The 17,212-nt window shown below is 35.6% G+C and overlaps 1 protein-coding gene across 1 annotated transcript in view; it reads left to right on the top strand.

The window, feature by feature from the left end:
• The window catches only part of VWA8 (von Willebrand factor A domain containing 8), a 195,799-nt gene that overhangs the window by 51,753 nt on the left and 126,834 nt on the right, over window positions 1–17,212 (top strand). Inside the window, exons 13-16 of the mRNA XM_080554946.1 lie at window positions 4,095–4,255; window positions 5,443–5,556; window positions 13,472–13,640; window positions 13,980–14,057. Coding sequence (XP_080411072.1) covers window positions 4,095–4,255; window positions 5,443–5,556; window positions 13,472–13,640; window positions 13,980–14,057 — 522 coding nt within the window. The remainder of the gene's footprint in view (window positions 1–4,094; window positions 4,256–5,442; window positions 5,557–13,471; window positions 13,641–13,979; window positions 14,058–17,212) is intronic.

Below are 17,212 nucleotides of genomic sequence, written 5' to 3'. Positions count from 1 at the left end.
AGAGATATTAATTGTGATGAAAGAAGAAAAAGTTCATTTTATGTTTTTCTTGAACTGGTGAGAAGCTCTCCAGATAGGATCCCAATGCTTTTCCTTCCCCAAGAATGCCTTTAGCTTATAAAAGTGCAGACTCAGAAATTGTCTGCATAAATGGAGCTCTTTTCTTATGCTTTAACCTGGCTAGTTGTGAGCAGATTTGGGATCCAAAGCTACACAGCCCATCAGTGCAAGGTTGTGTTCATGGTGATATATTTGGCTTCCCAGCAGCACCTGTTACCCTGTGTACAGTTGTATGTTAAGACAGGTGCATGGCTTCTGGTGAGAACTGTGTCATACTTCCCCCTGCACTTGTCCACATAAACATATTGTAAATCATCTCAGCAAAATAACTTTTGCATATTGAGAAACCCACTTAAGGACAAGCACACCCTAACCCTTGTTTTTTGTACACGGTGTGGTATTGGGTACTCACCAGCAAAATTAGGCAATTATTTGGTCCTACAAGCTTAAAATATGGCCACTATTTTTCAACAGCCTACCTTTAATTAGTATGGCTTCACTGAATAGGAGCAGAAGACTTCCTTTTTGGAGATGCATGATAGGAGGAGCTGATAATGAAATTGGTTACTCGCTAAACATCTTTCCTTCAGAGGATCTGGAATTCTACTGAAATAAAATCTAGGTCAAGGATTTGAAGCACTTCCCACTGAAGTGAACCTTTCCTTTGGTTTCACCAGGATTTGATCAAGTTAAAAGGGAAGAGGGTTTTCACAGAGAGGCGTTATGGTGATATGGAACATCGTTGCAAAGGTGAAAGAAAATAAGTATTTGTGAGCTCAGTGTTCAGTATAAATTCATGTGTAGACATGTCTACAGAAGGTCCAAATGGGCGTCTATAACGTATATCTATTTCCTATGTACATTATCTTAGAAAATCTCAAAAGTTTTTACAGGAAGCAGTGTGTAAAAACAATTGATTGCAGCTGGGGCTATGCATCTTCTGTTATATTCTAAGAATGCATTTGTTTTTGTACATGTCAGTGGCTTCGTACAGCAAAGTAGTAGCATAGGTTAATGACAGGAGCAATGTTAAATATTAATTCATACAGTAACTGACACGAAGGCTATGAGCAGTTTAACAGATTTCTTTATTTTGCTTCAAACAATATCTTTCTGATTCTTTGAGAGAGACCATATTGTGCTAATACAGTTCTAAGTGAAGGAGGCTTTTATTTGTGCTATAGTTCATGTTAAATTTTCCAATAATTCTATAGACACAAAAAATGTAGCAGGCACTTAGCTTTGGGTTGAAGAAACAGTAATTATTTTCTTAAAGAAATGAATTTTTCAATGTTGTATATATAATGTTTACTTTTATTTTTATTGTTTGATTCATCCTTTACATCCAAAGTTGATTTAAGGGCTTGAATAGTGTGAAAAGCCTTAGGTCGTTATATTGATTTCACAGAAAAATCTCGACAGCTTTTATGTTGTGAGGTTAGAATAAATGTATCTAAACCAAGGGTTCCTGAATGTTTTGAGCACATAGATCATCTCTAACAGTTGTCTCACCAAACAATTCCTGTCTAATTCGTGATCTCTGACATCCTTATACAGATTTCTGATTATATACAATGCCACGTAGGCAAATTCCTGCCGAAGAAACTCATCCTGATTAGGAAGGATTTGTTTTTAAGTTCTCCTAGTGCAGTTAAGGAACAGCAAATGAGAAGCAGCAGCCAGCTACTTTCGTGTACTGTAGCTAGGGAACTTTTGTTTTAAATTGTTTAAAATAAAACATTTTACTTTTATTTTTATCTCTCCTAATTTTTTAGGGGGAAAAAAAAGCAATATTCAAAATGATGTTACAACGATTTTCCATCAACTTGCTCTTCCTTTCTCTCTTCCACAGCAAAAGCAATCTTTTAAGCACATCACTCGTGTTTGTGTACTGTGATGTTTTTGTTTCTAGGATTTCTTTTTTTTTTTTTTTTGTATGACCTCATAATTTTTCTTTACAAATTGCTTCCAATTTTTTATTTGAGAAATATTAACAAAATGTGAGTCCAAATTGGCATGAAAAGCAGGAAACAGAGCTTTTTCACCTCGTAATTGCCAAGAACATGATTAGCACAGAGAACCATGAAAAATGGCTAAATGGGAGGCTTGGATTGCTATAGCTGCAAAAGGGAGGAAAGCAGTTACTCTGCTTGTTTTCTCTCCTGAACTTCCTTTTTTCCTGGTATATGAGGTATTTTAGAAAGTAACCAGTGCAATATAGCATATGCTGAGTTACAATGACTGTTACAAATGAAAATAAAAATTTTGTTTCATAAGGCAGTATAATTTTGCAATTGCTTTGCTTAAGTGGTGGTGGTGGAGGAGTAGGGTTGGGAGAGGAAGTGATTCATACCTTTCTGTCATCTCCTCTCCAAAGGGAAGAATTTCTAGTGTTAGAATATTATTTTTTTATATCTCGTAATATTATATTTATAATATTATGTATTAAAAATTGATTTAGAGTAAATAAATAGAAGCAGTTAATCGTTGCCATTAAAAACCCATTTGATCTTGGAGGTCTTTTCCAACCTTAATGATTCTGTGAAAACAAACCCCTTACAGAGCTTGGGCAAGTATTAAGTTAATGATGCTTCATTTCAGTGCATCACTAAACTGAACAGAATGCATCCATTTAAATAAAGATATAAATATTCATTGTATTTCAAAAAATATTTTGCAGCAAAATACACTTATGAGTTTATCTTGAGAAAACTAATGCGTGGTTCTCAAGCTGCTGGAATTACAGATAGACAACATTGTATGTAGCATATTAGGCTCCTGATAATTCACATTGGATGCTGTTTCATGCCTATAGAGGTGAATTGTCAGAAGGTGTGTTAGCTGAATATTCAGTTATGCAGGACTTACTAACTACAGAGTGCACACTTCTGATACAAGTCCTAAAAATACTTACTTTTTTTCTCTGGCTTTCATTAAAAATGGGTTTAGTCTAAGTCACTAACAGAACAGTAGAATGAACAAACAGTGCATTAAAAAACAGAAGTACAATAATAAAAACACTGTCTGTTTTTGTGCATCTGAATGTGAGGCTCTAAATTATACAAATGTAGAAGCACTGAAGGAATCAGACTTTGTCCTGTTATTTTAAGGCTTTTAAGGAAATGCAGAAAGAGGAAATGATTCAGGCCATATGATGTAATGTATTCTATTTTTATTCTTCAGAGGGTTTATAGTTGTGAAAAGGACATATGCAAAAGCTACAGCTACAATAGCAAATATTTTTCTCATCTGATTTTACGTTAAGTTCTGTTCACAGCACAGACTGAGGAAGGAATTTCATCTTTCAGGCCACAAAATTGCTATTACATCCTTGTTGCTGTAGTGCATACCTGTTGTAATGGAACATTCAAAATATTTATACTGGAGGCTATACTAGATTTTGTCTTTGGTTGCAATTTATTCCCCAAGTCTTATTTTGTGATGCTCTACATACTTTTGGTATTTTGTTTGCTGCTGGCTCCTTTCTTATCCTGTCCTTTCTTCTCTGACACTTCTGCTGTATTTTTTTTCCAAGAGGTGGAATGTCATGCTCTTTTGGGTTATGATGTTACTTTAGGATTAATGATGAAGTCTTTGCTCCTTTAGGTGATTTCTTCCATATAAAATTAATGACTCCTGTCCTGTTTGCTCCAGGTGTAACTTGCTGCCCCCTTCTGTACACAAAACTGTACAAGTTCACATGAGCTCCCATTACATTTAAGGCAAAAAAAAAACACACCACAAAACCAAAATAAAATAAAAAAGGCTTTTGTTCTAGTTTCAGAGAGGTCAATGAGGTGATACTGGCAAGTCTAGAACTTTCAAAGACTAACATAACACGTGTTTGTATGTGTGTATGTTCGTGTGCGTGTGTGCATGTTTCTAATACTCTTTTGAAAAGTAATTGAAGATTTCCTGCTAATCTTCTTTGGGTATATTCTCAGGAAAAGCAGAATGTAGTTTTATAAGGAGAAAGCAGGTACTTGTAGAAGAATGCAATACAACATAAATATATTCTTCTGATGAATTGACAGGACATGACAGCCAGAGATTTGCTACAGCAGAGGTATACTCTTCCTAATGGGGACACTGCTTGGAGACCATCGCCGCTTGTTACTGCTGCCCTGGAAGGAAAGCTTGTTATTCTTGATGGCATTCATCGAATTAACCCTGGCACTCTAGCTGTACTTCAAAGGTCAGGATATGAGCATGGATAAGTTGCGTGCACGTGATCTGCTTATTGAACGCATGCCTATTGAGAAATTAAGTTTCTTCTGGTGAATGTGAGTTTATAAATTCAAGAGGACTGTAAAAATCAAGATGAGCAAGTTTGATAGAATATGTAACATTCAGTCTTTACATACATGAAAGCAGAAGCAATTCTTTCATGTTCTAAAGAAGTCCAATAATCTAGGAAATTTCAGCTCTCTGTAAATACAGCGTAGAAGTCTGAATCGAAGAATGATTTTACTCTACACTTATCATATCTAAAAATTAGTAATATTTGCACAATGATTTGAAAATGCAAGATGTCAGAACATTTTTAAAATGCTTTGAATGCATTACGCTGCTAAATAAAATACAATCATTAGTTACATGTAAAAGCATTCTTTATTTTGATTGAAAAGAACTTCTAAATATTATTTCACAATTCAGTAAAAAAATAAACTTCCCAGAAGCAGAAGTAGTAACATAAGATACTATGTTAATAATAATCTGTAACATCAGGTCAAATATTTCTTGTACTTTGTTTACCTGAGTTGTGTAATGCCATTCATAAACTTAAAGGACATAATTAGCTTTAAAAGCAGGTTGTAGCAAAAACATTTTATGAATTCATTTATTGTATATATACAGAGGAGAGTAGGCAGAAAAGAGAATTGTGGTAGCCTGTTCTTTCTCTTTTTAAATCAGTTTATCTTTGCCTTCTGATTTTTCTTCGAACACATGCATGTGCTGTATCTACATACATATAATCAACTTCTGCATTAAAAAAAAAAAAAGCTGTCTCTCTATGTACATTACTCATTAAAACCAGCTGAAATATGTTGCTTCAGGAAACAAACCGGAAGTATATTACTTGATACCAGTATGACTAAATGACTGTTTAATGCCACTTAATCCGAAAGGGTTTTTTTAATTTTAATTTTCTCATTATTTTCTACTTAAACCAGGTTTACTAACTGACTTTGCACTGAAACTATCTACTTAGGCAAATTACTTTATCTTCACACCTGGATGCATCTTAAACTGCTATAACTTCTTTTTTACAATGAACTGTATTAACTGAGGTAGCTTTTTTATATAAAAACAAATAGTTGAAATAAGTATTGTAGAAGGAAATCAAAGGCTATATAAAGCTTATTTTTTATTTTCAAACAGACTAATACATGACAGAGAACTGACCCTCTATGATGGCACCAGATTATTAAGGGAAGACAGGTATCAGAACTTAAAAGAAGAATTACAGATCACTGATGAGAAACTACAGGAAAGGTAAAGTGTTGGCTACGACTATAGAATGTAAACAGTTTTTCATCCTGTAGAGCACTTAATCTCCTTTATTTTATTACAAAAACATCTTGCAAAATGCTTCCCTCTTAAACTGATACCTTTTAATTGCTAAGAGGGCATACTTTAAACGTCAATTTCCTCATGAGGGTTTGTTGGTTGTTTTTTTTTTTTTGGTATGAGAAAATTATATCCTGTTTAGAGTGCTCAAACTGAAAGAAAATCATTAAATATCCTTTAACAGAAGGGGTTAGAAATGGAAGAGAAATGTTAAGTACATAAAAATACAGATGTAAAAGAATATAATTCTTAATTTTGGAACATTTTATTAACAGCACCTGAAAATAAAGCTAAACTGAAATTAAATATAGCTTGTTACTTTCTTTTTCTTCATTAGCTAGAAAGCTGGTATTTAATTTACAACTAATATGGAGCAGGAAATCCTAAGGATGGGTTGGGACCCATTATGCTTATTCTTTTTGTTTCTTCACTTCCACTTGTCTGCTAGAAACATTCCACAGATAGAAGAGGTCTCTCTGATTGCCACTCTTGATAGATAGTCAAATACTGATGACAAATTGCAGTTACTGGGAAAGATACTGTAGAGTGTACTCCAAGATAAATACAATCTAATATTCAGGCATATATGAAATAAGCCGTATATAAGAAGCTAAACATACTGTTTTTCTTAAATGGCTCAAATCTCTGAAAAAAACATTTGAAGAGTCAGATGACTGTGCTCACATTTACACTGCAAGATGTGTGCGCTCCCAAACTTTCAAGAGACATTCTCAGTTCTGGTAGGGATGCACTCGCGATGTGCAACCTCTTCATATGTACCACCCCCTGTTTCTCTTAATTGTCATGCTAAGTACAATTTTTTTTCTTTGATCTTCTTTGTAGTCTACCCTTTAGAAAAGTTGTTTTTCTTTTATTGCCTAGTAGTTTTGCTGTTTCTGTCTCCCCTTTGATCTAAAATACTGCACTGTTGAGTTTTTTTGTTTTTTGGTTTTTTTTTTAAAGAACTTCATTTTAAATTTAAAGTCTTCTTAAGCATTTATTTGTTTATTTATTGTAAGATATGATGTAATCTAAGCCTGTTTGTTGCTACTTGTATACAGGCTGCTGCAGCCATACACCTAGCTAGATGGGCATTTCCTGCATTTGTTTTATGAGTAAAGAACTATATATCAGGGAAGTGTTCATAAGGATTTTAAGCCCAAACTTTGAAAAGAGAAGCAAAAAAATCTCTTAAGGATCCATCTTGGCATTTCATCCTGATTTTGCGTTCAACTTTGTACTTCAGTATAGATCTACTGAAATATTGTGCACAGCTTTTTGCTACTTTGGGGGCCCCAAGAGTCCTTTTTGGTGTTCCTCAGTAGAGTGTCCTTCTTGTCTTTAGACCGCAATGCATTGCTTTTACCTAGCCACTTTAATATTTTGCAACAGATTGCTTATTGTGAATTAGTAAGAACTAAATGACCTGTTTGACTGACCATGAGCTTTCATTCTAAAAGGGGAGTGACTTGTCTTCACTCAACTGAAGACAAGTTAAAGTAGTGCAAAAATCTTGTCTGCTTCTTTGGGTTTGGCTGTGGTCTTCTTCAGCGTCAGCGGACCACTCGTCTGTACGAGTGCTGTTCTGTTCAGCCCTTGAGGAACTGAAGGTGTTTCAGGACCTGATCCTTTACCTAATGTTTGTGGTCTGTTAATGTATTCTGAAAACATCACTACCTTTCACTTGCTCCAGGCCATGATGTCAGGAGTTGTTCTTTGATTCCAGTACTGCATGCCTCCCTGCTATCCCTCCTTTTCAGCAGCAGTTAGCTGTCACTGGAAGCTTCAGTACCTTCCAGAGTCACAGAATGGCTGTGCAAAATGAGGCGTTCTTCCCAGACACCTTCTGATCAAATGTTATCTGGGTTCTGACAGCTGATTTAATCACAGTGCAAGAAAACAGGAAGGTGCAAACCATCCGTCATTCGCCTGCAAAAGATTGCCTTGTGGAAATAGCTTATAGAATACATTGTACCTTGAATTTATGAGCAAATTGCCTGGGCAGTTTCTTCCAAGTCATGACGGGGAGTTGCTTTCCACATTGATGAGAAATACGGTGTATTTTGCTGTGTAATAATGGCTTCGACTGTGTTTCTGATGCTACAGTTACACAGAAAGAGTTCTATTTATCCAGATTTTCTGAAGTGGACTAAAGTAATTTCAGTACAATTGCTCTTTCCAAGGCCTGCAGAATAAACATTGTCATTCCTGTTTCTGCTGGGACTTAATTTGGGTTGTTTGCTGAGTGGCACGTGAAAACTTCTGTTACTCTTCCAATAAGGATTTCCCTGTGGAAAGTGGTTTCAACTTTTATTTGAACCAGAATTCTTTTTTTTTTCCTCCTAAATCTCGCTCATTCTGTTCTCAGGCTTCATTCTCATTTATATATTGGAAATCAATACGTGTTTTAAGTTTGGCACATAGAATACATATTTTAGAGTTAACAAAAGTATTTTTTTTCTTTTGTCATTAACATTTTAATTATCTGCCTTATCCCACATGTTAAGGTAGTTCTTCTGAGAAACAATGGAAGAGCAAGACACATACTGAGGGGTACATCAGTGATTTAGTGGAAGTGCATTGACAGAATTTTAAGTCTCTGAACAGTCAAGCAGGGCCTAAACGAAGTAGCTAAAATAGTCATAAATGGAGGAGATGAAAGAATGAGATAAAAAGGAGTATTTCTGAAGGACCAGGATTTGAAAAAGGCAAATGCCTCATTAGGAGTTCATTAGATTAGGGGAGGGCAGGATTTGGGGCAAAGCACTGGCTGGGAAGCTGGGAACTGGAAGGTGGCTGTGATAGAGAACTGATACCTTACTGTTATCTCTAAGAGAAATAGAGTACATGAGGTACACATTCCTTTTTTCCTTTTTTTTTTTTTTATTTGATTAGGATCATCATTACTGTGCATGAGACAGTATGGTGTGGGGTTTCTCTCTTCTGGACTACTTGCACTTATTCATGAAATACAGGAAATACAAAAAACCTAACTGTTCCTGTGTGTTGCCTCAATTAAAAACTCACAAATGAGGTGGCCAGATTGTAAGTTACATATATACAAATATGTCTTTCATAATGGGAAAGAACAGCTGACGATGCTTTTTAGATTTTAATAGAAAGTCAATTTTCAAATTCCATTCATAAAATACTATTTCCTGATAGATAAAAGGAGTACTGTGCTTAACCAAGGAGATAAAACTTCTGTAAACATTTTTTAGTCTGTGTTTATAAGAGGATTTGAAACACCTGAAGATTTTTCTGGTAAAAAATTGAGATGTTAATGGAGAAGTTCTAGGTTCTAGAACCTAGAAGTTCTTGCTGCCCTTTTCAGTGCAGCAAGATATATTTTTTCTAAGCTTTCATGTCCCTATATGAAAATGATAGTGAAAATAATACAATTATTTTTCACAGTTCTACTTCCTTTAATTTTTAGTTTTTCAACAGTAATAATACTCATAGATTTTGCAGTATTCTCCTTTTTATTCTACTACTACATATATCACTTAATGATAAATCAAGAGATTCTTTTATTTTTTAAATAAAGGGATAGTATTTCAGATCACAATATGGCCAAAGGAAATTACAAGCCTCTGTATATAGAATGTGAACAGTATTATACTAAAGAATGTGAAAGTGCTTCGACGATGACAGTGTTATTAGCAATGTCAGACAAAGGGGAAATTATTACTTGCTGTTCAGATTTGTTTTCACATTTTGCTGGTTTTAATACCATTTTTCATAAATCAAATTTCTGACAACTTCATTTAAAAGTATGACTACGTCTCTAAGAGCTAATAAAATAGATTCTTATTTTTAATTATTTTAATTATTGACTTTGAGTTACATGTTCACAGTTCATTTCATTACATTTCTGTATCTGTCACATCCACTAGCATTTTCCTGAGAAGGGTTTCAGACTGGTGGGTCAATAGCTTTAGCAGGAATGACAAGGGAAACTTGAGTATTTTTGTTTATAATTTGTGAAGAAGAGGAAAAAAAAAAAGCTGCCCCTAAGAAAATGACAAATGGTCTAGATTATCGTAGAGGTCTTTTCCAACCTAAATGATTCTATGATAGAAGGAAATTACAGCTGTTGATGACTTGTTAGTTGAATTATTGTATAAGAAAAAATCCACTGTGCATATCCAAGATTTCTGCATAGATCTTCTTATGTAATGAATAATTACTTATTTGAGACAGATGCTGTGGAGTTGGTATATATGGCTTTTACAAGATGAGCAGTGAGGTGCTGGTTTGTCTTATGAGGCGGTCTTTTAACCTGTTTGGGTGGATAATCCTCCACCCACACCCCCAGCATGCACAAAGATGATAAGGCTTTGGTGCGGTGGGCAGAAAGCCATCTATCACAAGAAAATCTAGAAATATGTATATAATAAGAATTGTTCAGAAGCTCATAACAAATGTCTAGTTTTAATGCCCTGCGGGCAGTGTATTATTTTCCATGTGATTAAGTTGAAAGACAACATATATAGTAGATGAGACAAATATAAAATGTGGCAGAAAGTAGATTTTGCAAGCAATGAATGTTCTTAACTGCTTACATTTTCTAGCTTTTACTTTGGTTTTCGCTGTTTTTTTTTTTTTTCAGCTTAGTGGATTTCCAGATAAAGTAATCTGTTAAATTTAGAATATTGTGAAACTGAAGAAAAATAGCAAGGAAAAAATGATAGCTCATTTGTGATCCTAGCATTACTACAATTCCTAACTCATAATATTGTTATTATTTTGAAAGAATGTGAAATTTATGAAACCATGCTACAGGAATAGACAACCAAACCCAGTTTGGTTTTGCAAGGTGGCATTAGGAATGCCATTCTGCATCTTTTTGGTTCTTTTGGAAACTTCACTTGCTTTGAACCATGTGTCACTAACAAGAAAATCCTTCCCTAAAATCATTCTGAGCAGTCTGCATTCTGATCTTCCTCTTGAGCAGTGGTGGTAATCCTTGGTTAGAATTAAACACTGATGTCAAAAGGACACGGATATTAGTGCAAGAAAGCACTCTGCTATCTCTGTTATCAGTAAACATTTAATAGAAGGAGAAAGGAATGGAGACTCTCTGCACTAATCCACTAACACCAGATTTTCCTACTGCGTTAGAGTTTCAATAATTCTAAAAGTGTTTTAGAAAAAGGTGGTTTTTTTTTTAAAAAAAAAGTTTTTAACAAGATGCATTTATTTGGCCTTCCTCTGCAAAGAATATAAGATGTCAAAGATCTCTGTTTTATGAAATAAAGCTCCATATAGTAGCTTCATATTCTATTCCTTTAGGGACTTAATCTGTAATACTGTGGAGCAACTTCGAAGCTCCTCAATTGCTATCATGGACAGTTGGAACTTTCATAGCATTGCAGGATCAGGTCGTTTGTGACATTTGTTTTAATAATACACTTACCGTGACATTTTTCAACATTTCAAACATCAGTCCAAACAATAGGCTTTTGAAGTAGCCAGGTAGTTTCATCCATGTTTACAAACTGGAAAACTACAGCAGGGGTGTTGTAATCTGTCAAAACCTAGAGTGTACCTCAGTAGCTTTAACTGATACCACCAAATTAGCTTGCCTTTACTTCATCTCCTTTCCTCCAGCTTCTCTGCATTCTGTCCCTGACTGTCCCCATCATGCTTTTTGAATTAGGCATTAATGTGGATGTGATACAAGAGAGATGTGTTTCCTTTACAATGGAAAGCTGATGGCTTTTTGTGCTCTTACGTATTGCAGATAGACCAGAATTGGTCCTGGGAATTTAGGTGATTATAGAAGGAGGTTTGTTTTTCTTCTTGGTAATGGGGGGAAAGGTGAGTTTTTTCTTCTTGGTAATGGGGGGAAAGGTGACTCTGGAAATCTATGTATTTATCCTATCTAGGGATCATTTTCTTCTGTAATGAAGTTGGCCAATGTTCCCTGACCTTCTTTTATGCTTAGTGACAGTGACGTTCCTATTGGTTCCTCTTTCATGTGATGTTTTCAGACATCTATTTCTATTTTTATCAGTCAGGGAATAGCTTCTAGGCTTATGACTTTCAGCTGAGAATAACTCATGCCACCCCCGTGTTTGCTTTGATACAAGAGACTGTTTGCTGTAATGACTCTGTTGTATCACAATTTTATTGTTGTGACTAACAGATGAGCCTACTACGCAGTAGATTTGATGATTTACATTTAATGGTCATATTGTGTCTTAGGATTTTCTTGCTTATATACCCTCATTTTCCCCCTCAGTTTAACCAGGAAGAATACTTGCCTCCAAAAGTTCCGATTTCAAATGTAATTTATATGGGGAATGGCTCATGATAACAGGCATATCTAACAATATAAGCCAATTCAATTTCACTTGCTTTTCTTTTTCCAAATTAGCATCTGCTATTTTAATAAGAGTACTGAAAAATTAATTGTTGTGAACAGCCCCTTCTTGCATAATTTGACTGTCTTTCATATCTGACTTGTTACTGTCTATTCTGTTACTTCAACAGGTCATGAAGTTGTGCTGATGAATGAGTATGAATGAATTCCTAATCCAAAGAAATGATAATATTACATAGATAAGACAGGCAAAAGATGTGAAAAACCACCCAAGACAGATGCAGCAGTCTTCTACTGCCCTAACACATGCATCCAGCAGTGATATATTTAAGCTTTGGTTATATAAACAAATAACAAAAAACTTAAATAAACATATTTAAGTGTTGGTTGCAGTAAGCTCCCGTTATCTTCCGTGGAATGAAATAGGCAGGCATTTAAGAGACTGTTACTCACCAAATCCTACAGTGTGAACTTTACACAGTGAATAGTGGATGTATTGCTACAGGAAGCTGTGGAGACAGACAGAATGATGAAGTTCAGAAAGGGATTAGACAAATCTATGGATAAAAGGGCATTAAAACAAATAAAGATCAATCCCTAATATCCTTGAATGCGTGGTTGTGGGTGCTGGGAGAGTGTGAGGGGAATTAAGTGCTCATAGTAGTTCATCACATAAACCTTGAAAAAGGCTTCCCCAAGGAGCATCTCCAGCTGCCACCATCAGAGACAGAACATTTAGCTAGATGGATAGATTGAAGGACCCAGTAAGGTGTTTCTTAAATTCTTTAAATCTTAAGCAGCTGTTTGAGGGACCTGTTTCCCCGTGCTGACTTGAAAATGAGCCGAAGGTGAGGTAACTGGCCTGGCCTGGCCTTTGAAGTATAACTTTCCGAGATATTATGAAGTTGGGCGCATTAATCCCACCCCAACCAACTAGGTGTTTTTTAAGGGGCTGCAGAGAATGTCAGTAAGTTCCTGAAGTGTTACTAAATCCATCTGTTTGTGATATTAAGGCCAATCTTCACAGTTTTATCCTTTCTGTCAATCTAATTGAGTAAAAGAAATTCTCATTACTGCAGCTTCAGTAGATGTTGTTCCTTCCCTGATTTGCCTGTTAGACATATTGCTTTAGGTAAAGCACTTCTAAAAATCTCATCAAATTAGTGAGATGTGTCCATTTGAGATGTACAGACCAGTAAACAGTAGCCCAGTTGCCGGTATTTGCCCATCTTGAGACGTGCAGGTCATGTTGCAGATGAGAAGTGGAGACTTTGGATACCCTTCTCAGTGTAGAGAAGTATGAGCAATTTATACAATTGCAAGTCATGTTATGCAGTCTTTGTCTTTTTTTATTTTTAATAAAGTTGCATTTGCAAATTATGACAAAAGACATTGTGATATGGTTCAGTACACTAACATAATTAGTTTTTCATCTATTGTAAAAATAAAAATATTAAATTTGATATTCACTGCTTAGGTCGAGTAATGCATTTTTTAAAACTTGTTTTGCAGGTCTATCTTTCCAATACACCCCTCATTCAGAATAGTTGTCCTAGCAGAACCTCCGGTCATCGGAAGTAGTACCCAACAATGGCTGGGTCCAGAGTTTCTGACGCTGTTTCTTTTTCATAATGTTCGATCTTTAAGCAAGAATGAAGAAATTCAAGTTATTAAGGAAATGGTAAGTATGTTCAGTATTTCAGGCACATGCTGATTATTGTTTACTGAACATGGTTATTTGCTGTATAAAAATATTTAGCTATTCCACTCCCTATTTCAGTGTAGCACAAATGAGCCTTCATTTTCAAAGCCTGCTTATCTTTTAATGGTATTGGAATAAATTAGCATTCTTATAATGATATTAAATGATGCTGTAATAGAAGAACATTGTCAAAACTGTATTCCTTTTTTGGTGACATAAGCCAACTGCAGAAGGTGTATACTCATTGCATATATGTGTAGCTGTGTATGGAACTTAACCCATCGTGCAGTAAGATTAATACTGTTTTGGTTCAAGCAGATTCCGAATGTACCAAGTGCTGCTGTGGAGCAGTTGTTGTCTTTAACACACAAGCTTCGGGAGACGAATGATGCCACGGTGAGCACTCCCCTGCCCCCTCTTTTTTCCCCAAAAATTTGATTTCTCCTACTATGACTGTTTTGTTTGTTTTAAGAAAGGCTGGGTAAAGCTTGCTAGTTATAGTGTTATTTTAGAGGCTGCCTGATTGAAAACCAGCCCCAGAAAGTTACTGCTAGCAATTACTGCACCGTATACTGTAACTTCTTTGATTTTTATGTATGTTTTTAGAATCTGCATAAATAAAGCTTTCAGGAAATCGCCCAAATCCTAGAGAAGTAAGAAAAGCACACACACTGTCAGTGGGCTTAGATATGTGGTTCACAATGAGAGACGCTCGAGGTACCTTTTGAATAGGTATGGAGATAATCATGTTTGTCCAAGTATGTTTTGATTACTTCACTTTAGTCGTTGGAACTTTGGTAGCTGAAATTATTGTGGCATTTCGGCAATGGAAACTATCTAGCCATTATAAAATGCCAGTGGGCAACAGCAAAGATTAGGAATGTAAAAGAGATAGCTCCAGAATTCCTATCTGAGTTACTACTGCAGGTTATTCTATTGAAGCAGTCTTATCAAGAAAAATAAGTTCTGCTGACATAGTAACCACAAAATTCTCTAAAAAGATAGTCAAATCTTGGTGAAAAGTAGAAGAAATCATTGCTATGGCAACTGGATGATTTTAATGTAACTAAAATGTAAAACATTTTTAGTGGAATCCAGCGGTTTAACTGGTATGCAAATTGTAATCTGTTCTGCTTAGTTTGCGTGATTTAACATGGGTAGTAGTTTTCATAGTATTACTACTCAGGTAGCTGAGGGATACTGAAAGGCTGTTGTGCTCTTCTGAGCTTAAAAGAAAAAAAAGGCTGACTTTTAGATGCACCTTTGGGACAGTGTTGTTACTAACATCTATTTGACTTTCTGCACCTAATGTTTCACAAATGTAGACTGAAAAAATGTAGTTTTGGGCATATTTGGATTCATGCCGTGCTTGAATAGAGCATTATAGAAGTCATTTCCAAACATGTGGATGTCTGTAGCATTGTGAAGTATCTAAATGAAGTATATGATGTTGGATAAGAAGTGAGTCATGATACGGACCGAGGGAGGATTCTTGTAGATGAGCAGTGACATAAGACATGTCAAGAATAGCATGCCTGTGTGGAGAGGTGAAATATGTGCCTAAGGTATGTCAGGCTATTTTTAGAGTTGCCTAAGTAAGTAATCCTCTGCCAGAGATTATCCTGAAATATTAGCCATTGTTTAAAGTGATTTTGTTAACAATAGAAGAATACCTGTAGCATATTCAGCCTGTGGGTGTATTTTGCGTCATTGTAATTGTTTGTTTGATATACAATAGAACCTAGAGACCACAAGCAAGATCCGGTTGAATTAGATGCCTCATAGATATATATTCCAAAGACTGTCACAAGGACTGTAACCTAATTTTGAGTTTACAGCTATTCCATATAAAAATAAAAAACAGGTAAGGAAGAAAGAGGACATTTTATTAGAAAACTCTAGCTCCCAGTTGCAAATATTCAGATGATGTGACAGTTTCTCCTCTGTGGACTTGTACTCTGTTTATTCCAGTGGAGAATCCAGTGCTATATATAATTTTGACTTTAAAATGCCCGTGTTCCTTAGCGATTGGAGTGGCATGGTGTGAGACGAGGCAGGAGTGCCTTCCTTCTTCCTCCCACCTGGTGCAATGGATGAAGCATGCTACCTCAGTTACTCTGCTCAACTGCCAATTTCCACCAATGCAATCCCATAGGTTGTGACTTGGGAGGATTGCTTACTTTACAAAAACATAATTTGCCTGAGAATATTTCAGGTGTTTAAGATTCTTTACAAAAAATAAAATCTCCCAAAACAGTGAGAGTTCTGACTAGTGAGCAGGGACAACAGGGATACAGCACTCACCCCTCTCACTTGCCCATGCTTTGCTCATGGCTGAGTAGGTCTTGAGATAACACTTGAAAAGTCATCATTTACAACACAATGTCTGTAATGCTTGGTAGTAAATGGTGATGCTTCAGAAAATGCTTCACAATCTTTGATCAGTGAAAATAGGAAGAGCAAGAGTAGTAATTGTAGCAGTTATCCCAGTCTAAACCATTCTTGCTTATTGCTCAGAGCTAAGCTAAAACATACTATCCTTTGCCTTCTTAGCTTTTGAGTTTTGTACAGTCTCGTGGAACTGATTCTTTTTTTCCTTTCCAAAAAAAGTTAGTCTGTCAAAACTGCAGTTTTCCAGAGGAAAGAGTTGCTGATAAGACACTTCTCGTGCTTAAGAAGGATTAAGAGAGAAAAAGATTGTGAAATTAATAAAGTGTTGCCTTCTCTATTTTTTTCCTTGATGGCAAATTTCAGGATTTTTTTCCAATTGAAACAATATATTAAAATAACTGTAATGAAGTTAGAAATCATTTATATTCCCCAAAGCAAAACATTCAGAAATTACCTAATTAAAATATTTCAGTTGACCGAGGCAAAGCATGGCGTGACTTATCAGATCACAGTCATTGTTGTGTGCTTCCTGTTAAAATAAGGAACCTGTTTGTATTAGATACCTTCATCCGGTATATGTAGTGAATAGAATGATTTCTTTCTCAGTCTTTATATCTCTCTCTGAATAGATGGCCACTTGTTTGGGGGGCTTTGTTTGTTTGTTTTTACATTTTGCTGTGTTTGCTTTAGGTCTGCCTTCCCAGGCCTTGAATCACTTTGTATCTCCTTACTGAATCATGTCCAATTTCTAGCATTTACTTTAACACATGGACAACAGAAAAGGACACAGTGTTCCAGTAATGGCCCACCCAAAAGGCGTGTGCAGAGGTGATACAATCTCCTTACTTCTGTCCAGTGTTGTCTTGTTTATACATCCACGAATCCTGCCAGACCCTTTTGCCAGAGCATTACATGTGGAGCTCATATTCAGCTTGTGAAGAGCAGACTATAGATTTTAAAACCTTGGACCTTTTACCATGGTCCTTTTACCTTTTCTCCTTGTTATTATCAATCCTGTTTAGTTTTAGGATTTATATAGCACAGAAAATTAAGTTATCAGCACATTTTTTCCCTGTTGCTTATCAAGTGAAATCATAAAGCAAATCTGTAGATAACATCATGATTTCCGTGACACTGAAGTGCTGCAACAAATACAGAAT

Source organism: Anser brachyrhynchus (assembly GCF_964034855.1).
Source record: "Anser brachyrhynchus genome assembly, chromosome: 1".
Classification (NCBI taxonomy): domain Eukaryota; kingdom Metazoa; phylum Chordata; class Aves; order Anseriformes; family Anatidae; genus Anser; species Anser brachyrhynchus.
The sequence above is the reverse complement of the archived record's forward strand: the minus strand, read 5'-3'. Positions and strand labels throughout refer to the sequence as shown.